This window comes from Lactuca serriola, chromosome 9, assembly GCF_051521515.1.
Source record: "Lactuca serriola cultivar US96UC23 chromosome 9, Lser_US96UC23_V15, whole genome shotgun sequence".
Lineage (NCBI taxonomy): Eukaryota > Viridiplantae > Streptophyta > Magnoliopsida > Asterales > Asteraceae > Lactuca > Lactuca serriola.
This window is the reverse complement of record NC_136416.1, coordinates 22482221-22505829: the sequence shown is the minus strand read 5'-3', so window position 1 is coordinate 22505829 and position 23609 is coordinate 22482221. Positions and strand designations below refer to the sequence as shown.

The 23609-nt window shown below is 35.3% G+C and overlaps 1 protein-coding gene across 1 annotated transcript; it reads left to right on the top strand.

Moving 5' to 3' along the window:
* Positions 1-15344: 15344 nt before the first annotated feature.
* LOC145075436 (uncharacterized) lies at positions 15345-16193 on the top strand. Its single transcript, XM_079021686.1, has 2 exons — positions 15345-15381; positions 15475-16193. The coding sequence occupies exons 1-2, from the start codon at positions 15345-15347 to the stop codon at positions 16191-16193; spliced, it is 756 nt and encodes a 251-aa protein (XP_078877812.1).
* Positions 16194-23609: the final 7416 nt, after the last annotated feature.

Sequence of the window (23609 nt, the reverse complement as noted above, 5' to 3'; positions counted from 1 at the left end):
ATTTTCCTTCATATCTCAACAACTAGTTCTTAGTTTATTTTAAATTCATATTTTTATAAAGATTACACTGTTAAAATCCATACGAAAATCATAACTAATTTATATGAACTCCGTTCTCAATTGTCTCCATACTGACGGATTCGTATTTACAAGATCTTTAACTCCCGTTTACATTTTTTTGGCTAACAATCAACCGATTTTAATTTCGATTTTTGTGTCACATACTGTTGTGCTGTATCGCACTGAAACTTCGAAAAATCATAACTTCCTCATACAAAGTTAGATTTAGACATTCTTTATATGCACACTTTTGTAATTTTGATCCTTACGATTTTCATTTAGATTACTTAGGCTAATAAGCAACTTATCTTCAATTTATATTTTATGAAACACTTCGTATATGGATGAACGAGAAACTTCGAAGACTCAAAACTTTTTCATACGAATTTAGATTTAAGTGTTCTTTATGCCCAATGAATTGTCATCGTGACTACTCCAATTTTTTTTAATGATTATTAATCCTAAATAATCTTTCATTTTTAAGCATTTATTTAACGTAATTCGTTAAATTTATAATAATATTTTATTCAAATATTATAAGCCCATAACATTTGTTCATAAAACATGTACGTAATATATTAATATCATTTATATAACTTGTATCGCGTATGAATGATTCTTATTTATTTACGATTATCCTATTCGATGATTTATTTATTCGATAAAACAAATATTTATAATCCATAATCCTTAAAATGTCTAACCCGAATTCGCGGACGTTACACTTAAGAACAGTATATATATATATATATATATATATATATATATATATATATATATATATATATATACAAGTGAAGACTAGCATATTGGATGAGCTATCTTTGCTTGAGTGAATATCTCTAGAGAGCTTCTATTTTGGTACCTCATGCCATCTTCATCAACTTCCTATGGTGGTTTAATCTTTCTTAGCCTTGCAAAATGATATGTGGTGTGTAAAATGGTTTTAGTTTATTCAAATATAAAATCGCTTCCATTTCTAATTACATCGAATTTGTCACTTAGTTAGAGTATTTTTGTATAAAAACCCAATGGACATCAACAAACTACATTGCTGATTCCATTCTAGCTTTGGGGACAAATTTTCCTTCAACTTCTAATACGCATAACTTTTTCGCTTCTAATCCATTTTCTATGATCTTTATATTCACATAAATGTGAGGATATACTGTACAACTCCGTTAAGTCATTTCTTATTGACTTAATACGAGTCTTAATTTGTTAAGTCACAAACTTGGCCCAAAAAGCATAACATTTCCCATTTTACCCTTTTGGCCAAAATGCATCTTCTTATGCATTTATTCTCTTCAACTCACTTATCTAATCTCATCTAAGTGACTTAAACTTATCTTGGTCATCTTAATGAAGTCACAACTTTATAAACTTATTAAATTCTCATTAATGACCATTTTGCCATTTTGGTCAGTATTTGACCAAAAATCAAATCTCTCTAAATTTCAGGTTCTTATAGATCAGGATGGATATTCACATTCCACCATATAGGAATCTTACTCCAACAGGCTTCAAGAGGCAAAAATGTGCTTTGTGGATTCACCTACTTAAGAACAAATAGGACACAACAAAGATTCTAGATTAATTCCTTTATCCCTTAGGTTTAAACAAGTAGGAGTTATGTCCCTCTCAATTCTCTAAATCATAACCTTAAACTTTATGGGAATAAGAGTATTCCATCTAGTGGAAATACTAGAACCACCCAAAAAGAAAGAATCAAGAAGCATCCTAGTAGAAGACACCGAGAAAACGCCATGCACATCTAAATCCCACACAAATCGGCCAAGCACCTCCGAAAACACATAATTACGAATCATGGAGCAAAATACGATCCATTGGGAGTTTGGAACTCCCACTATAGGCAATCTACCAAACACATCCAGTAACTTCTCCGAAGGATTCCGATCAACAATCAACACTCCTAGGAAAGGATCAAGCACAAAAATACGAGGAAATTGATCCTTTAAAGGACCCATACCAGTTCAAGAGTCAATCCATAATCAAATACAAAGCCCATTACCCACCTATTTAATACAATCCCCTTCAAGATTAACACATTTGTCTTTCAATTGGGCAAAACATATAGTCATGTTCAGTCATGGACTCAAACCACCAATCTGATTAGAACCACCAGCATTCCTATAACATAACCATGCTATATTGACACCACTCTAGCCCATAACGAGTTTGGGTATTGCAAAAATTGTCACCTCCAATGTGCAGTCATGGACTCAAACCACCAATCGAACCCCCACCTTCATCCCAACTAAAATAGGTGGAAGCTCCAAACTGCTAGAGTACGTATCACCATATTTCAAATTTGCGAGAACTAGATTTATAAATATTTATCAAGAAATTAGTATTCGTTGTTATTTGTTAAGCAATAAATAATAAGGTAAACGCATAAAAGCGTAGTACCATGAGTCCATGACCCCCCCCCCCCCCCCCCCCCCTTTTTTTTTTTTTGTAATTATAACATGTAACATAACTAATTTGTAAAACAGTATTTTCTAAGGGATAGGCATTGTGATTTTTTAAACAATTAATATTTACATGTTTTTAAATGAAAAAAAGGGAAAAACTTTTTTCTCGTGGAGCACGAGATCAACGGCAAGATTACGTATCACTATTAATTAACTAATAAAACAGTTAAGCGATGGATATGGCATGATATTAACCACTTTTTGTATGTTCAATATAAAAGTAATATATTTTCAGTTTTTATGACTTCTTTTCTTTATACATATAAATATAATGTCACACATTTAAATTTAAATTATCATAATATGTAATTTGTACAATAACTGGAAAAGTTACTTAATTGATATCCTTAAGAAAAATAAAACAAGACATACAATATCATAGATACCTCATTTATATATGCAAGATAAAGAATCATCCAAATTCGATGATAATTTGTGTACGTCTATTTGATAAGTTTTCTCCCCATTATTTCATATGGATAGATGAATGACAAGTTTAGGAGATGAGTTTGTGACTACTCATTCAGCTAATAATATTTTTTTTTTCATTAATTTAAGTTTATCTAAGTATTGTTATGCTAAGTTCCTTATTTTACACTTAGAAATTAGAATGGAGGTGTATTTCTAACATGGGTCTAGTGTGGCAACAAATTCAGAAATAATTAGAAAAAAGTTATGAGTTTTTTTTTCTTAAATTAATAGACAGCTTGCCCCATGAAAAAAAGAAGGAAGCAGAAAATTGCCGAAAAAAAATGTAACCTTATAATCTTAAAGAGGAGAAAGTCCTTCAAAAAGAAGCAAATTTATTAGATTATTCAAAAAAACATAAATTGTTGGAATAATAGAGATTGTTCTTGAACATCGAAGTCCTCGTTTGATGATTTTTTTTTGTTTGTTTGTTTATTTGTTTTTTTTTCTCAACTCCAACCTTCTAGTCTCTCCAGTGAAAACTAAAAAATGGTTCATATGAGTAAAAGAGAAAATTTAAAATGTATATCATTGTCATTGTATTTGATATCTACTATATAAGAAGAAATACCAATGGTGTTAACTTATTTAATGTTGGTGCCAAGATCATCAACCTTATTTAGGATTTCGGGTCTTAAAGATCTTTAGGATCCCGAACCTTTCTCAGGATCCCGACCATTGTTATTTTTATTTTCTAAGACTCTTAACAGTCATATTTCTATTTCTTTTTCTCATGTGTAGAAATAGTCGATATGAGACTTATTCTCAACAAAGAATCGCTTCAACCAGGCTTAAGACCCGATAATACCAAGTCAAACAACGTTCATATGCTCATTCAAGAGGATCCCGAAAATATCAGACTTATAGTTATTTTGTGTAGACTATAAATACACATGTAATACACACGCTATAGATACGATGAGCTCAATTACTACATTTGTACTCATATTATCTTCATTATTTCTGTAACTTCTCATTGAAATCAATAAAAACAACAAGACAAACGATCATTATCACATCTCAAGGTTTTATGCCGGAGATCCTAAAAAGGGTTAAGGGCTTTCCTTGTAACTCACTTGTCTCAATTTGATCAATACTCGATACTTTCATTACCTCAAACACCACAACCTTTCATACAATTTGGTTGAATATTATTTGATCAAATGAATTTGATGCCCACCGTGGGATCATGGTGTTCACAATCGTTCAAGAATCATGTTTACCCAACTAACCTTATCCTCTTCCTCTATTGCTCTAATTTTCTCTAAAATCCTTCCACCACCTCCAAGCGGAGCTCCTATGAAGACTTCGGAAGCATCAAAGAAAAATGCTTCTCCAGTTGCTACCCAAGGATTTCAGGATCCTCCTATAGTGATTTCCAACAACGAGCTCTTTGCCATGATGAAGGGACTAGAACGAAAAGTTACTCAGCAACAGGAGGACAACATGACGATGGTAAAGGAAATAGAGAGAATGAGGACAGAGATACATAAACCCCAAGAAGCAATACTCTTGATCTTGCAACCCAAGATCTTGAACTTTGAAGATACAAGATCCCCAGGAAACAGCTGAAAGACTGGATCCTCAACACCCACACATGTTCCTACTTGGGGTGCAACTCCAAACGAGCGAGCCCATTTGATCCAGGATCCCAACAAAACCTTCATCACTCCCAATATCAAGGATTCTGGTAACTTCGTGAATAATAATACTATTAATATTAATTAATAGGATATAGCCCGAAAATACCTATATCCTTCCCAAATATACCGAACCAGTATGTTGCAAGGTCGCTCGAAGTTACCCACTCCACATGTCTAGAAGTTGCTCACCTACATACCGAACTGGCCCAACAACTCGAAAGGAAAGGAAAGAACGAAGAGAAAGTACAAAGTGACATCAAAACAGTAGCAATACACAATACTGATAATCGTAGCTCAAAACAATGAGAATACAGCCTGTACGAGGATGCATGGCTAGGCGGATCCTGGCACAGCCACATGACAGTGTGTAACGGCATACAAAGTACTGATAGTCGTACCTTCGAGCATAACGCCATAAATGCGATAAGATGGCATGTCAGAGTCAAAATGAGAAGCACTCGATACATCTTCTTGTTTCGCTATCAATAGATAGCCCGATTCGCCAAGAAAGTAGGTACCAAAAAGTCTCTCTTAACTTTGTTGTGTAATCGATCGATAACATAGCCTTTCGCTAACTTAACCGTCAGAGCGTCATCCGGGGTCACCTCTCGGCCGGCTGGCTTACGGTTTGTTTGTATTCTTCAGTTCAATATATTAGCCTGGGAAGAACCAGCCCAAGAGTGATAGATGGAAGACAGACATGATCGTACATCACTAACTCTATGGACCTTGATAAAGGAATGAGCCTGGTCATGGCCAAAGAACTTCAACAATTAAGGCAGATGATCTCGAGTGTTCCTGGTATTAGGGGCAGGATCCTTGACTCATATTCAGGATCCTCAAACACCACTGAAGCCTTAGGATCCTTAAACATATCCAGGGTTCCTGACCAATATCATTAATATTTCTAACACTTGTAACGACTATATTCTCTTTATTTTTCTCACATGTGCAGAACGAGTCAACACAAGATCCATTCTCAACGGAGAGTCATCTCAACCAGGCAAAAGACCCGGAATACCAAGTCAAATAACATTTATATGCTGATTCCGAAGGATCTCGGAATTATCGGACTTCTTGTTACTAGCATTATACTATAAATAACACATGTAATTAGCACAATAGGAACACAATTAGCTCATCCAAGATACCTGTACTTACATTTACACATTCATCCATGTATTCAACGTTTTATATCAATAAAATCATTAAGACAGACGATCATTATCACCTCTCAAGGTCTTATGCCGGAGATCCTATCATGGATCAAGGGATTTCCTTGTAACTCATTTGTTTCACTTTGATTATCATTTCTTACTTGATTTCCCACGAACATCATAGCCTCTCATATAATTTGGTTAGATTATACTTAGTTGATTTTTAACCAAAACACCCGAAGTGGTCCGACCTATACCAGAAGTATCCTTCACATTGATGCGGCGACTGTAGTTGAAGCCTTTAAAATGGGCTTAAAAAGACTCTCCTTTCTACAAATACCTTGTAATGACCCCATGCAAGAGAAAGGATGAGGTCTGAAGTAGAGCATTAAGATTCATAAGGGTCGAAGAAGACAAGGAGATCTAAAAAAAGGAGCAACCCACCAAACTCATACGATCACCATAATAGGAAGGCCGACTCATCGGCTCAAAGATACTACAAATTCAAAACCATATTCCAAACCTAATCATCATTGGGTTAATGCCCTTGAAGATGAAGGAGAGAAAGAAGAATTTCTTAAGATTACTGAGAGGTAAAATAAAATTTACCACACTTTCATTTAACATTGAAGTAACAATATATAGTACAGAGTACAACATAAATTAAGGAATATAAAAGGAAAGTGAATAATGGGTGAACAAATCAAAGATTATGATTGACAGTGATTTGTGGTAATATTATCTCTGATATCCCCCTCAAGCGAACAGGTAGAGGACGCACACGCAACTGATCTCGAAACAAGTCGAATAGAGGTTTTGGTAAAGGTTTCGTGAAGACGTAGGCTACCTAGAGCTGTGTAGGCACAAATTTAGTGTGCAACTTTCCTGAAGACACAAGTTCACAAACAAAATGATAGTCAATATAGCCCGTCAGTGGGCAACCGGATTTTGACTAAGGAAAACGGCACTCAAATTATCACATAACAAGGTTGGTCGTTGAGATGGCAGCGCATTTAAGTCTCGCAACAAATGAGTAGTCCATATGAGTTCAACAGCGGTATTTGCCATTGCCCGATATTTCAACTCACAACTAGAACGAGAAACCGTCGGTTGCATTTTAGCACTCCAAGATACAAGGTTTCCTCCAAAGAAAATTGAGTAGCCATAAGTGGAACGACGGGTTTCAATGCAACGAGCCCAATCCGCATCCGCGTATCCGATGAGATTTGACTTGGTTGGATGTGAAAAATGTAACCTATGGGTGAGTGTGCCTTTAACATATCGAATGATCCTTTTTACCAGTTGAAAATGATGATCCGTCAGAGAATGAACAAACTAGCTTGCTTGATTTACCGCATATGATAAGTCAGGTCTTGTAATAGTCAAATACTGAAGAGCACCAACGAGATATCGATATAAAGTAGGATCATGAAATGCAGAGCCAGAACTGCTGAAAATGTCTTGTGTAGCAAGAGGAGTTCCTACCTGTTTTGAATCTAGTAAGCCGAATCTAGATAGAATGTCATGAGCGTACTTTGTTTGACTAAGAATCAAACCTTCATCTGTATAAGTAACCTCCAGACCGAGAAAATAACTTAATTTTCCTAAGTCTTTAATAGCAAATTCAGTTTTCAATCGCTCAATAAAATGACTGATGGAGGGCTCATGATTTCCAGTGATGATGATATCATCTGCGTACATCAATAAATACAATAGACATGCACCTCGATGGGAGATGAAAAGATATGTGTCTGCTTGACTACAAGTGAAACCTTGCTGAATTAAAAAATTGCTCAGCCATTGAAACCAAGCACGTGGAGCTTGTTTGAGGCCATAAAGAGCCTTGTTGAGACGACAAACATAGTATGGATTACGAGCATCAGCAAAACCTGGAGGTTGCTCCATGTAGACCGTTTCTTGGAGATTGCCATTTAAGAATGCATTTTTTTGACGTCTAGTTGATGGATATTCCATTTATTTGTAATGGCAAGAGCAAGAACTAGACGAACCATGGTGGATTTAACAACGGGACTGAAGGTATGTGAGAAATCAAAACCGGGTATTTGTGAAAACCTTGTGCTACAAGTCGAGCTTTATAGCGATCAATAGAACCAGCGGCATGGTATTTAGTGCGGAATACCCATTTGAGCCAACCACATTTTCTTTTAACGGTCGGGGAACAAGAGTCCATGTATTGTTCTGGTGAAGAGCCGTGAGTTCTTCCGACATAGCGTCACACCAATGCTTTTGTTTGGAAGCTGATTTGAAACCCTTGGGTTCTTTAGATGCTAACAAGGCATTGTGAAGATATGTAGGAGCAATGGCAAATAAGTCCAATATGTTTTTAGGCTTTACAATTCCAGCCTTGCGTCTAGTTACCATTTGGTGAGTAGATGTTGTGGAAGGCTGAGGTATTGATGATGATGTAGGAGGATTGGAAGGAAGACGCGAAGGCATGTCAGAGGATGATGTAGACAGTTGACTTGAAGTTTGGGAGTCATGAGAAGTTGGAGCTACTAGAGAAATTATTATAGGAAAAGAGTCATCATGATCACATGAAGGGAAAGTGGTGGATGGGGTAGGAAGAATGGGGGCTGGTGGTGGGGATGTTTGAGAGGTAATGGGGCATAAAGAACTTTTATCTTCATAAGTGCTCAAAAATAGGTGAGTTATGTGGGAAGATGTGGTTTTATTTGAGAACAGAAAAGAAAACTCACCAAACCTTGCGTGTCATGTTATATAAACCTTGGATGTGTTTAGATCAAGACATTTGTACCCTTTATATTGAGTACAATAACCAATAAAAATGCACTCTATGCTTCGGGGTGCAAGTTTATGGTTAGAGTAAGGTCGTAAATATGGGAAGACACGACATCCAAACACTTTAAAATTGGTGTAGTTTGGCACTGAATGAAAAAGAAATTCATATGGTGATTTGTTGTCCAATAGCTTTGTGGGAAGACGATTAATAATGTGAGCTGCCAAAGAGAAAGCGTCAACCCAAAAGGTGGGGGTGCATTTGCACCAAATAACATAGCGAGTCCCATTTCGGTAAGATGGCGGTGTTTACGTTCGACCCGTCCATTTTATTATGGAGTATATGGACAAGACATTTGGTGATGAGTATCGTTGTCAAGAAATAAACGCTGAACCTGATTATTGAGAAATTTCGTACCTCCATCACTTTGAAACACCTTCAGTTTGCATGAAAATTGAGTTTGGACAAGCTGTAAAAAAGACTTTAAGGACTTCTAAGAATTCTGATTTGGTTTTTATTGGATAAAACCATGAAAATCGTGAGTAGTCATCAACAAATAAAACATAGTAACGATAACCATCGTTTGAAGCAATAGGAGCGGGTCCCCATAAATCACAATGCATCAAATCAAGGACATTAAGTGAGCGTTTCACATTTAATTTGAAGGGTAAACGATGTTGTTTTGAAAGCTCACAAGATGAACAAATGTTTGGTCTAGGTAAAATATATGTAAAATGTAAGCACCCATGTTTATTTAAAAGACAGAGAACATCATGGTTTACATGTCCAAGGCGTTTATGCCATAATTCAAAAGAAGCTTTCGAAGAAGAAATAACAGTAGCTGCTAGTACTTGAAAACCGGGGCTCAAAATATATAATCCATCCTTATGCGTCCCTTTTGCTAAGAAATCCTTGGTGATTGAGTCCTGAATAATGAAATAAGATCGATAGAACAAGAAATCAACCGGGTAATCGTTAGTGAGTTTGCTAACAGATAGTAGTTTCTTCTTGATATTAGGTACAATAAGGACATCTTTTAATTTCAAATGAGGGTTAACCGATAGTGTACCAGTATGAGAGATGGGAAGGACATTACCATTGCCAAAGTAAACTTGCTTATTTCGTGGATAAGGAATAGATGAATCAACATGAGCTGGTGATGGCGCCATATGAGCGGTGGCACCGGAGTCTACGTACCAATCCGATGTCGTCTCATTTATCTTACAGTCGGCATGAAAGGCCTGTGCAAGATTTGTAGCAGAATATGAAGATTGTTTGGCATAAGTTGCTAAGTCGGGACAAGCACTTGCATAGTGTCCGTTTTGACGACATAATTGACAGTGGGGTGATCTTCGACCTCAGCCACGTGAAGAGATAGCCCCTCGAGAATAAGATCAACCATTAGTGAAACTGTTAGAACGTCCTCTGCCAAGAGAGGATTGTTGCCTAGAAGACTAATGTTGGGCCGAAAAGGCAACAGGAGATGTTTGAGAGCCATGTAAAGAAGAAACAAACAACTCATGGCCTTCGGCCTGAGCAAGCAGATCACGAAAAGGGGAACGAGGTTGCACAACCCTGTGAGCCATAGAAAACGTCTCAAAAGTCGGTCCTAAGCCACAAAGAAACCAGTGACTTTTGTCAATGTCAGATACAGGTTGTCCGAAAGCAGCAAGCTTGTCACATATAGCTTTAAATTGTTTCCCTTAATCGGAAACGGAGAGATTTCCCTTCTTTAAATGACGTAAGGAGTCTTTTAGATTTCGAGAGCGTTCCATGGAATCATGGCTATAATCTGATTCCATGGCTTTACAAACTTCATGAGAGGTTGTAAGATTTAAAACTTCTTCCATAGCTTCCTCTGTGAGAGATGATTGGAGGAGAAGAAGAATTCTTTTGTCTGTATCAAACCATGAGGAATATTCTGGGTTTAGAGTAGATTTACCTTCTGTAATGATAGTTTTAGCTGGTGCAGGATGAGACCCATCAACAAAATGCATCCAATTTTGATGAAGAAGCAGCGTTGCTATCTGATTTCGCCATAAGAGGAAATTGGTAGATGAGAGCTTTATCGTGAGCATATGCAGCAGAGTATTCATGGGGAGAGGGGGGTCTTGTGAAGTCGATGAACCAGACATGATAGAAGAAGAAGATGTTGTATTGAGGGGAGATAGGGAAGCAAAAGAAGGATCGATGATTGGCTGAGAAGAAAAGGGCAAAAGAAAGAATTTAGGGTTTGCAATTAGAAGAGACGTGATATTATGGCTGATACCATGAGAGGTAAAATAAATTTACCACACTTTCATTTAACATTGAACAAACAATATATAGTACAGAGTACAACATAAATTAAGGAATATACAAGGAAAGTGAATAATGGGTGAACAAATCAAAGATTATGATTGACAGTGATTTGTGGTAATATTATCTCTGATACTGACTATTGCTTTTCTATGGATATTTCAGGTATAATATTTGCTATGCAGGATCTTGGCGACAAAGCAAGATGGCCAAGGAAGGGATAAAAATTCACCACTTGGAAAGACAAATCCAAATGGTGTGCATACCATGAAGACTTTGGTCATATCACAGAGGATTACATAACTCTCAGGAAGGAGATCAACTACCTCTTAAGCAAAGGATACCTCAAAGGAATCCTTGGAAGAAGAAAGGAAAAACCCAAAGAGAAAGATAAGGATGCTGAATTTCGATATCTTCATTCTGCATATGGAGTCTCGAAATGATCTTGGCTTTAGCAACATTTGGGGAAGGATTGAAGGTAAGCCTCAAAAGTCTCAAATGGACATCATCAGCAATAGTCTTGACCATAGTTTCATGGAGTATTCTTTAATTCTTGAAGATCATATTATTTATTTAATCTAAAGATGATAGATGATGCTTGCAAGAACTAAATGACGAATATAGACCAAACGGTCTTACCTTTGGAGAACTACTTAAAGAGGGTGGTGATGTCGATCCACTTTTTGGGAACATTGTTGAGATTTATCAAGGCTATCATCTCAAGCCATATCTAAGATGAGTATGGATAGTCAAAGAATTGGAGGTTGAGAGAGTCGAGGCAAACATGACAGAACTTGCAAACCAATATTTGGTTTGGCTCCCATATATGGATTTTATCATGAGTTTTGAGACAATTATTTAGGGCCACCCATAAGATGAAAGGCATGACACGGGATGTTTTGGGAGAACCAAACAAGTTAGTGTTAATCAACCTCAGGTTTATCAGGTCGGAAGCTAAGCCAAACTTCATAAAAAGAGAAGGGTATAGGAAGACCCATTTTGTTATGCCAGTAGAGTTTATCGGGGCGAAGCGAGTCATATAGGGAGATGGGTAGATGCTAAGAGAACCAATTGAATCAAAACAAATATTGGGGGGGGGGGGCTAATTACCTCCAGAGACAATGTCTTTAACAATAACATCAAGGGAGAAACCCGTTTAGTGAATAGCATGCGGGATAAGGAATCGAGAGAGGGGGCGACAGGATTTCAACTGTCATACCACGCAGAGGTAGTGTTTCCATCACTAATATGAGAGACAATGAAGTCTCTAATCTTTTCCTACATACCAGTGATGTTATGCCAACTCGCTCTAATGACACTTTTAATTAGAGCATCTTAGAAATTCGAACCCTCAAGTCGATAGGAGTGAATTCATTTAACCAAAAGGGAATCCTTTTTTATAATGAGCTTTCATATGCGAGATGCCATAAGAGAAATATTCCAAGTGATCATACTCTTTATTCCTAGACCACCTCGAGTCTTTAGAAAGCACATAGTTTTCAATAAGCCTTGGTTATGCCTCTTTTTAACTCACCACGACACCAAAGGAAGCCTCTCATAAGCTTTTCTATCTCCTTAATGATAGACTTTAGGGAGAATACAATACTTATCTAGCACTTAAAATGGACCAAAAGGTGTATAATCTAAAGGTATTCGACTTGAAAAGATGTCCATCAATAAATTAGTTGAAAGATTAAATTACACGAATCGTCCCTGGGACAAGTGCCAAATTGCACGTTCAGTCCCTATATTTGAAATTTAACTCGGACAGTCCCTCATGCATTTGAATACTACCCGCCCAGTCCATATTGTCGTTAAACGTTAGATTTCTATGTTTGGGTGCCCCACGTGCCCTGCACGCAGGGGTATTTTTGTCATTTCATGTCGCGTGTATATCATCAACTGTGTATGGCGCCATATCTAGTTCACCCAAACGTTGCATACCCAGTCCCCGATCAAAACCATTCTCGTCTCACAAAAACCCTAGTTTTCCGTCAAGAGTGAAGATGAGTGGGAGGCGAATACGACCATAGATGGATGAAATCGATTTGGAAGAAAGTTACGGTAAAGAAAGCAAACCATTTTATGCTCTGTTCTTGATCACTTTGTCTCTGTTTTTGAAAATATTGTTGTTTTTTTTCTTGTGAAGGTTGGAATCCAACTGTTTTTAGTATACGGTTGCACTATGGAGGAGAGTTTACCAAATTTCCTGGGAGAAAATACATCAAGGGACAACAAAAATTTGTGGACTTGATTGACAATGATTTGTTCTCTATTCACGACATTGATGATATGATGGAAGAGTTGGGTTGCGTTGAAGAAGGTAAGGTTATGTATTATCACTTTAAACGACCGTTAGGGGATTTAGATTTGGTTGTTTGCATTGGGTAGTGATCAAGATGTCAACCACTTAAGGTCCTATGTTGCTTCACACAAGCTTATAGATGTGTATACAGAATTTTGGCGTACCAACTTGCATACATATGCTATGTCTCCTAACCCTTCAAAACTCAGGATTGAAGATATTGTTGAACCCTCTTCTTATTCTAGAAGGTTTTGTCTCGAATGGATCGACACAACCACATTTGAACCCCCTGTTTTAGAACGAAGAATGCAAACCCCTACAATGGAACCTAACATGGAATCCCCTAGTCATATTGATGTTGCACATATTTCACCCCTAGAATGGAATCCCCTATTAAATTTGAATCTGTGAGAGAACCAAACATGGAACCCCTATTATGGAAACCTTTAGTGAAGCCCTAGGTGGATCTAGTGAAAGTGAGGGTAGTGGAGATTCAACTGATAGTGAGGATAGTGATTTCATTGTAGATGAGGATAAATTGTTGGATGATCCTGAGGTGGACATGCATGATTTCTACCTCAACATTGATGATAATTTGGAGTGGGTTGGTGATGCCCCTATTACAACAAAGAATGTAGTAATGTCTGATGAGGAGATGGAGGTGATCAACACTGATGTTCTACAATCTGAGTCATCATCTGATGAAGGGAAAATGAGTACAAGAAGAAATAAAATTTGGGTTGCAGAAAGGGCACAGATAAACGATGCAGCTCAAGTGAGTGACCCTTTCTATATACTTCAAAGATTCTCAAGTTCTCAAGAATCAAAAGATAGAGTTTACTTACATGCGATAGAGACAAGAAGAGAATTGGATATTGTCAAGAATGATAAAAACAGGGTCATGGTAGTATGTAAAGGAACAATACCAGATATGGGGATACTTGAGACTTCTGGGAAAGGTGGGCCAAGTCAAAGGAACATAATGGTGGACCCAGTCAAACAGGTAAAAAGGAGAACCAAGTAAAAAGAAAAGTGCAGTGGAAGTAGGTGAAAGCAGTAAGTGCCCTTGGAAACTTTTAATAAGTAAATGGAAAAAGGATGATGACTGGACTTTGAAAACGTATGAAAAGGAGCATAAATGTCTACAAACAAGAAAAATCAAAGCTTGTACATAATTACAAGTTTCTTTCCAAAAAAATTCTTGATCAGTTAGAGTCTAACCCAGAAATACCAATTAGGGCTTTAAAGGAGCAGCTAGAGAGAAAATACCAAATTCAGATGTCGGACATGAAATTGTTTAGGGCAAAAGCAAAAGGCCTACAAACTATTAGGGGTGATTTTGGGGGTCAGTATTCTATATTGAGGGACTATCTACTGGAGGTTCAAAGTCGAAACCCAAACATAACTGTCAAGCTTCAAGTGGATAATTCTTCCAACCCTGCATCAAATACTAGAATTTTTAGACGTATATATATACCTATGTATATATATATATATATATATATATATATGTGTGTGTGTGTGTCTTGGGCCACTAAAACAAGGATTTGCAGCAGGGAAAAGAGACTTTCTTGGACTTGATGGTGCATTCATGAAGGGTCCCGACCCTGGTATGATTCTAACTGCAGTGGTAAGTGATTTTATACATGGATTAACTACTTAATCTTACTTATGACTTATAGATGTTAACCTAATTTTTTCTTACTATTATAGGGATTAGATGGAAACAAAAACACTTACCCAGTGGCTTATGGTCTTGTAGAGTCTAAGAACTACAGCTCATGGACATGGTTTCTAAAAAATCTTGGTGATGATTTGGATTTGACTACGAATTCAAACTTTACATTTATAACTGATAGGCAAAAGGTAATAGTATACATAGTTTAACTACTTTCCCTTTATATTATCTGTACTAATTATATAAAATTGACTGTGTTTATGTTGTAGGGTGTGTTGCCTGCAATTGCGAAATTGTTTCCATGTGCAGAAAATAGATTTTGCCTTCGTCATATCCATGAGAATATGAAGCGGAAGTGGAGGGGCAAGGAGTTTAAAGATTGTCTCTGGAAATGTGAAACAACAACAACTATTCAACAATTCAATCTTGCAATGGAGGAACTGTAGAAATTGAACAATGATGTATATGAATGGCTTAAAGCCATGCCACCCCAACATTGGTCCATACCTCACTTCACAGGTTAGTTATACATGTTAGAATTCTTCAACATTGTTGATTGTATTCATCTTAAAAGATTACTAAAAATTATGATGCAACATTGTTATTCTATAGGAAGAGCACATTGTGATGCATTGTTAAACACCCTTTGTGAGACATTGAATAGCAAACTTGTCAAGGGTCGTGAAAGACCAATTATAAGTTGCTTGGAGTTTATTAGAGAGTACATAATGAAGAAGCTTGTTGTTGTCCAAAAGACAATTGACAAATGCTCTGGACCACTAAATCCTACAGCTACCGAGACTCTAGAGAAGATCAAAGCTGAAGCTGCAAAGTATAGGGCTGTGTTTTGTGGAAATGGGAAGTATCAGTTCACAGGTGGTGAAGGTGTGGACCAATGTGTAGTTGACATAACACAAAGTACATGCTCATGTAACAAGTGGGAGGTCACTGGCATACCATGCAATCACACAATTGTAGCTATATGGGATATGAGGAGAAATAATGAGAATGTTGGGATACCTGAAACATGGGTTCACCCAACGTACTGGTTGAAGACATGGCAAGAGATGTATGCCTTTAAAATTGAACCAATTAATGGGAGGATGATGTGGACAAAAAGTACTTGTTCAACAAAGTTACTACCACCAAAACATCATGTGCCTATTGGTAGGCCAAAAAAGAAAAGAAGAAGATCTTCTACTGAAGATGATAGTGCTAAAGGGACTAGAACAGTTAGATGTTCAAAGTGTGGAAATGTTGGGCATAATGGAAGGAGCTGCAAGGGGCAGGCAGTGGGAGGATCACAGGCCAGTGGTAATGATGTGAGATAGAATGTTGGTGGTAGTGATGTGGGACAGAATGTTGGTGTGGGACAGAACTCATGTGTTGTGAACAAGGGGAAAAATCTGATGGTTTAGTGTTTGTGTATTACTTTCTTGTCTTTTGAATGCTAATGCTTTTGATGTAATTGAAACAATGTTAGTTCATGTATTTTGGGTCTGTAATTTCAGTTTGAACTAATGTTATGCTACTTCTTTAACTATGATAGTTGTAATGGTTTGATGACTTAATGTTTGTAATGGTTTGAATGACTTAGTGATTAATTAGGTTGTTAATGTATGGATGCATGTTTGTAATGGTTTGATGACTTAATGATATGACATAAATGGTTGTTTTGGTAAGAATACTTTGGTCTGAATACATGTTTGGCAGTTACAAACTTTGGTCTGAATACATGCAAACTGATACATCCAACTTTGGTCTGAATACATGTTTGGCAATTACCAAAAAAACACCCAATTTTCATTAACATTTAAACCGATACATCCAACTTTGGTCTAAGAACTTATCCTATACTTTGTACACTAGAATTGACACAAACAGAAACCAACTAATAGCTAGATACAACTTCAGTTTCAGATTTTGTTGTTCAAGCTTCATCCTTATGTTCATACAAGCACATTTCTGATCCTCCACCACCCAACCAATGAACTTGCAACAACGAGCCTACAAAATACCGTGTAGAAAAATTTAGCAATGCTAAAATTTACAAAAAAAAAGGAGAAATTAGGAGATTAGGTTAGATTTGTCAAGAAATCGAAATTAACCGGGTTAAAACAAGCATAATAACGTTTTCCAGGGTTGTTCTTGCTCCATGAGGTACGAATCACAGCTTCAGCTCCACAATTGCATCTAATTGCCATTTTTGTTGGTTGGAGAAGGGAAATCGAAGAACGAAATGGGAAAGAAGTAATGGGGAAGAAGGGCTACGAAGATAAATGAAAGCAGGGGAGGGGCAACGGCTCTAATAGGGGCACGAGACATGAAATGACAAAAATACCCCTGCGTGCAGGGCACGTGGGGCACCCAAACGGAGAAATCTAACGTTTAACGACAATAGGGACTGGGCGGGTAGTATTCAAATGCATGAGGGACGGTCCAAGTTAATTTTCAAAAATAGGGACTGAACATGCAATTTGGCACTTGTTCTAGGGACGATTCGTGTAATTTACTCTAGTTGAAAATAGAAGACTTATTTTAGACATATGTGTAAATTAGAGGCTTAAAAAAACTACTAAATTGAAGCAAGAAAATACAAGGTAGCATTTCTTTTTTAAAACCAATATAGCGACACCATCAACTTCTAATGCGAAATGATTCTTCCATATAAACCATGCAAATTTTCCATTAATAAAATATATATTGAAATATAACTGATTTTCCATTATGACAAAAGAGAAAAAAAAGCAAGATCTTCTTCAAATTGATTGGGTAGTGCCAAAACTTGTGGAGTCGTGGCAGGTACACTAATGGCTTTAGTCCGGAACCATCAAAATGGTTTGACCAAAAGAATTTAAATCAATCTTCAATAGAAAAATCTACTAAAAATGGTCGTGATATCGATGATGAGTACCACGGCATATCACTTTCGGTTATTGGGCCCATGCCATGTCCTAAAGTTTTAGTGACGGGATGCATCACCATCACAAACTTAGTATAATACTTGGATGTAGCGTTATTATGTTTATATATAATATAATTTTAGAAATTAATATAGAGGATATTACTTGTAATATCATCTTTTATTATTGATTTAATTAATAGTATTTTCTATATATTACTTTTTTATAATTTTATCAAATAAAATGTTTATGTCTCCTATTGAGACTTGAACTCATGACTTTTCATTTGAGAGTCACTTCTTGTCACTAGGCCAAAGGCCCTTTGGTGTATATATATATATATATATATATATATATATATATATATATATATATATATATATATATATATATATATATATATATATATATATATATATATATATGGAAAAGTTCAATAGAGAACCATAATTACTGGTTTTTCAAGGAACCAAATTTTTTTTTTCAATTTCTAGAGCTTATTCTTTATCGATAAAAATATCTAAATTCATATATTAACATTGTGAATGTGAAAAATATTTTCCAGATTCACCGTGTGAATCCGTATTCACGTTGTGAATTTTCAAAGATTCACATTGTGAATTTGACGTAAAAAAAATCGAATTTTATATCATTGGAAAAAGGATAAAAAGTTATGAATTTCTGTAGTTTTTGTTTTTTTTTTTTTTTTGATAAAAAATAAGTTCTAAAAATTGAAAAAAAGATTGGTTCCTTGGTTAATTATGGTTCTCTATTGAACCTCACCATATATATATATATATATATATATATATGGTGAGGTTACACACACACACACACACACATATATATATATATATATATATATATATATATATGTGTGTGTGTGTGTGTGTGTTTATCGGTGCATATCGAGTCTAGTCTAGTCTTGCTCTACTAATAAATGAAACCTAAAAATGACAGATGTCAATTTTTTAGAATGTATTTTTGACATGTGATATTTTTCTATGATTTTAATTATTTCTTTTTTTTTTTGTAACAAATCAAATTCAATTCAAAATTTGAAAATACAGAATCATAATTCTAATAACATTATTATGTTTATTTTGATTAACAAATTAAGTCATAATTACTTACAATCGATTATATCTTGGTTTTTTATATTTATTACTTTTTTATCTATACATAAATTTTAAATATACCAACTGTGACTTCCACGTGTTATTAATATGTCATATATGCATGAATCAAAAGTTGTGAGAGGTCCCATTAGTCAAGGAAAGGTGTTTACAACACGACTCATTATCTAAATTGTTTAAAGGAGAATAAAGAGACGGTTACTTCTAAGCCAACGACAAAGCTTCGTTCATTTTGATATATGTCAAGCTCATGTAGTCATGTCCTACTTTTTTTAATCAAACAAAATAATAAAATAATAAAATGTATCTAAATACTAAAACATTTTCATTATTATCTTGTTTCATATATATAATAACCCTTCGATACGTATCACAATATTGTTTTCTTTGGATCATCCAACGAAAAACTTTTTAAAGAGGTTGTCCATCATGTGGTTTGGGCATGCTTAACCACAAAATTAATTCTTATGGATCTTTTGTCTCATCTCTAATGGTTTTAAAATGAGTTGTTACAAAGAAAGCTTCCATCTTTAAATCACTTGATATGTTCTTTTTATAATGTTATTTATAATAGAGTTTATATTATTTCTTTATGTGAAACGATGAATACATTATACTTAGTTCACCCGACACAATTTACCACGTTTTATTAAAATTATTAATTCGACTACTATCTTTATTATAAATAAATAGGTTTCGAGAGAAAAAAATCATATTACGAAAAGTGTGTTGCGAACATGTGAATTGTACTTTTAAACACGGATTTTGAGTTTGATTTTTTGATCTAAAAATATTATCAAAGATATAATGATACTCATACTAATACTTGATTACTTGGTACGTAATCAGGATTTGAAAGTTTCGATAAGCAGGTCAAATGGTTAATTACAACGACTTACCCAAAAAAGTCAAAGATGGTGGCTTAAATAAATGACATATCATGCAAATGATTCCTAAACCCTAACTAATTAATTTTGTAATCTGAGCAATTTATAATCTGTTAAGTATTATCTAAATCTGAAACTGATAAGTAGAAAAAAAATGAATGTATGGTAACTTCAATTAAAAAATAAAAATAATGTCCTAATAAAAAAAATCCAAAACTGTAATATTTTAGAAAAAAAAGTTAATTTTTTAAAGTGATCATAGTGCAGGTCTAATATATACAAAATAATTAATAAATAAACAGTGAAATTTATGTTACTAAAAGACAACCGCCAACTCCGTTAACTAATCACTGCGAATTAAAGATATTGTGTTTCTCAACTTTTAGCTCGTTATGATATCGCGAGTGAAATTTATGTTTTCTGAAACTATTTTATATAATACCTTTTTATCGTTTTTGGTAAAGACTTCTTTCTGGTCGAATTTGCCCTTTGCCTTTTGGTTATGCGCTCCTATGCTTGGGTTGTGCATATCGAAAGTCTTAATGCATTTGGGGAGTTGCTCTTGGTATATTTTCTATGAAAGGCAATGGTTGGTGGTTTAATGGTGATGTTTTGTTTTTTCGGTATTGGTTCGTTCCGAGGTAGATGGAGTGTGAGAGTGTCTTTGTTTTCATTGAGTAGTATATATATATATATATATATATATATATATATATATATATATATATATATATATATATATATATATATATGACGTTGAGGACAAGGAAGAAGAACTGCTACATAACAACATATATAGTTGAAACTTTCAAAAACGATGACTATTGAAGAAGACAATGCATAAGAAGATGGTGATCTAACATATATCATAGATTATATCGAAGCTGTTAAATGATCTTTGGTTTTATATAATATTTCACATTTCTCCTGTTTCGATGGATCGTTAATAATTTTGTTTGTTTTAATTTAGTTGTAGAGAAGATAAACAAACAACCTAAAAGCCTTGACATGTTGGTATTTCATGGCTAGTTTAGTAAATAATTCTATAATTTTATGTTGTTGTGCGCGAATACAAGCATACAAATTGCAAGGATTAATGTAAATGTAGGCGTAGTGTGCATGTAACACCCCGTTTCGGGTCGTTTCACAATTCGGGGTCGTGACCTGAAGATCAAGTATCATAAGGCTTCGGGCTTTGGCAATGAAAGGTTTAGACCCATTTGGAGTGGGAATTATATATTGTGTGATCCAAGAGTTCGGTTTGTGCTTTGGAGTCAAAGGGGTAAATGGGAAAGTAGTGTTTCATACTTCTTTTATGAATTATGGATTTTAGTTCAATGTGTTTTACGTCAAAAGTAATTAGATAGGGTTGTAGAGCTCCTTAATACCTTTCTGTGGATATAAAGATCGTCGAAATCGGAGTTGAAACGAAAAAGTTATGACCATTTGAAGTATGGACAGTTTTGGGTTATACTGAGTATGTTAGGCGTACAGAGAGGAGTATGTTGAGCATACTAAGGCATCCTGAGTACGCTGGGCATACTAGCAGTACGCAGGGCGTACACGATCAGTTCCCAAACCTTATTTTCGTGGTTTGAGCCATATTTAAGCTCCTTAACTTCCCCCAAACCTTTCCATTTTCAGCCTCCACCTCTCCAACACACTCCCATGAAACCCTAACCTTACTTTTAGTCTTCTGAGCTAAAAGAAGGTGTTTTTAAGTGATTTGAAGTGTTCTTGGTGCATCTTGGAGAAGAATGAGCTCATTAGAGAAGTGTTGTTTGCATTGGAGCTTGAAGATATGAACTTGGTTCACCTTGATCTCTCTTCTAAAGATATAAAGTTTGAATCTTGATGATGCATTTGTCAGATCTAACTACTTTTGGATGTTATGATCTTTTGGTCATTTTAGTGCATAAAGTTTAGATTTTGAAAGTTTGTGACGTTCTTATGGATAAAGTTGGAAATTTTATCCATCTAAACATCATTGTGATTCAGATCTGAAGGTTGGAGACTTGGACTTAATGGATTAAGTTGGAAAAGATGCACTTTTTGGTCCTTTTGATACTTAAAGTCTAGATCTTGGTGGTTTGAAACATTCTAAGGATAAAGTTGGAAATTTTATCCTTTATGGAGCTATTAGGATCCATAAAAGCGTGATCTTGATCCTTCTATTCCTTCCATGAAAGTGTCATGATGTCTTAATGGATTATTAAGTTAAGGTTTTGGCTTTTGGACCTTTTATAGACATGGAAAGTCATAAAAGTGGAAACTTTGTGACTTAGAGTGATGTTGTCGGACTAGATATAAGTGTTGGATGAAAGGGCTTAAGAGATTAAGCACTTAATGGAAAAGTGTCATTTGGCTGAGTACGCTGGGCGTACCTTTGGGTACGTTGTGCGTACTCGTGGGGAGTCTCGTCCCTGGATGGTGAGTACACCATGTGTATGATTTGAGTACATTGGGTGTACTAAGCCTGAAGTTTGACTTGTTGATTTTGACTTTCGTTGACCATTGACTTTTTGACCAAGTTTGACCTTGGGTTAAACTTGAGGGTTTTGGGATATTAAATAAGATTTTATCTGGTTCTGGTATTAATGGATTTATGGGTGCAAGCAGTGCAGAAAAAGGATCGTGTCGTAGTGTTTCAGGGTTCTTCGATTTAAGTGAGTCTTTTCCCAGTGCTCGTGAGTCGAAGGCACCAATGACAGCTCACTAAATTATGTATGTTGGATGCTAATTGTCTTTGTTACTCTTGCATGTTTGTATGAGCCTGTGTGGTAGAATAGTTATATATGTGTTGACCATCTGGGTTTAGCTGTTATGATGTTTATATGTGACTGAGACTCCTGATAGTCTCTAGGGTTGCTGATAACCAACCGAGCGTGCTGATAGTCCACTGGGACTGCTAACAGTCCCCAGGGTTGCTGATAACCCATAGTTGTTTATTTGTGTTGTGTTGTGTGTGTTATTTTGGGAAACTTACTAAGCTTTGTGCTTGCGATTTGTTGTTTACATGTTTCAGGTTTTCTTATATTAAAGGTGGGGCACGGCTCGATTGCATCGCATCAATGGGGGACTTGTGTACTTGATAACTTTTAATGATACTATGATAAATGTTTTAAGATCTTGTAATTGTGACTTGAATAAACACTTAAAGTTTTAATTGAAAATTTAAGGTTGAAATTTGGGGTGTTACAACGTATTAGCATGTATAAAAGACTCACACTATTAATTTAGAGGATCTTCAGTGACCATGCATTTATCTCTTTAGATGTGGTCACATCTCATTAAGACTAAGAAAAATATACATAGAAAACTGTTATACTTTCTTAGGCTATGTTTGTCAGACTAGTTGAAAAAAGTAGTTGTTAATTAAAAAGTTTGTTGTTAGCTGGAAAAAAATAACGTTTGGTAAAACTAGCTGATAAGTTAGCTGAAATCTATAAAATGACATGAAAATACATTTAGAAAAATATGTTTTTTGTAATTATTTAAAGGTATATTCGAATTTTTTTTTTAAAAAAAAACTATGAACAGCTACTCTAAGTAGCTTTTTAAAAAGTTAGTTTATCAACGACTTTTTGGCTTGTCAAACTTGAAAATTTAAAAAAAAAAGTCGAAAATTAAGGTAGTTTATCAGCTAGTTGTGGTGCGTTAAACACAACATTAATGCGTATACAATACGGGTTGATTAAAACAAAATGTTAAATAAGAATGAGTAAACGGGAAGTTTATTTGAATTTGAAATTTGAAATAAATGAAAATTATGAGAAAAAATAATAAATCAAAAGTTAACATGCGAAAAATCTATCTATACT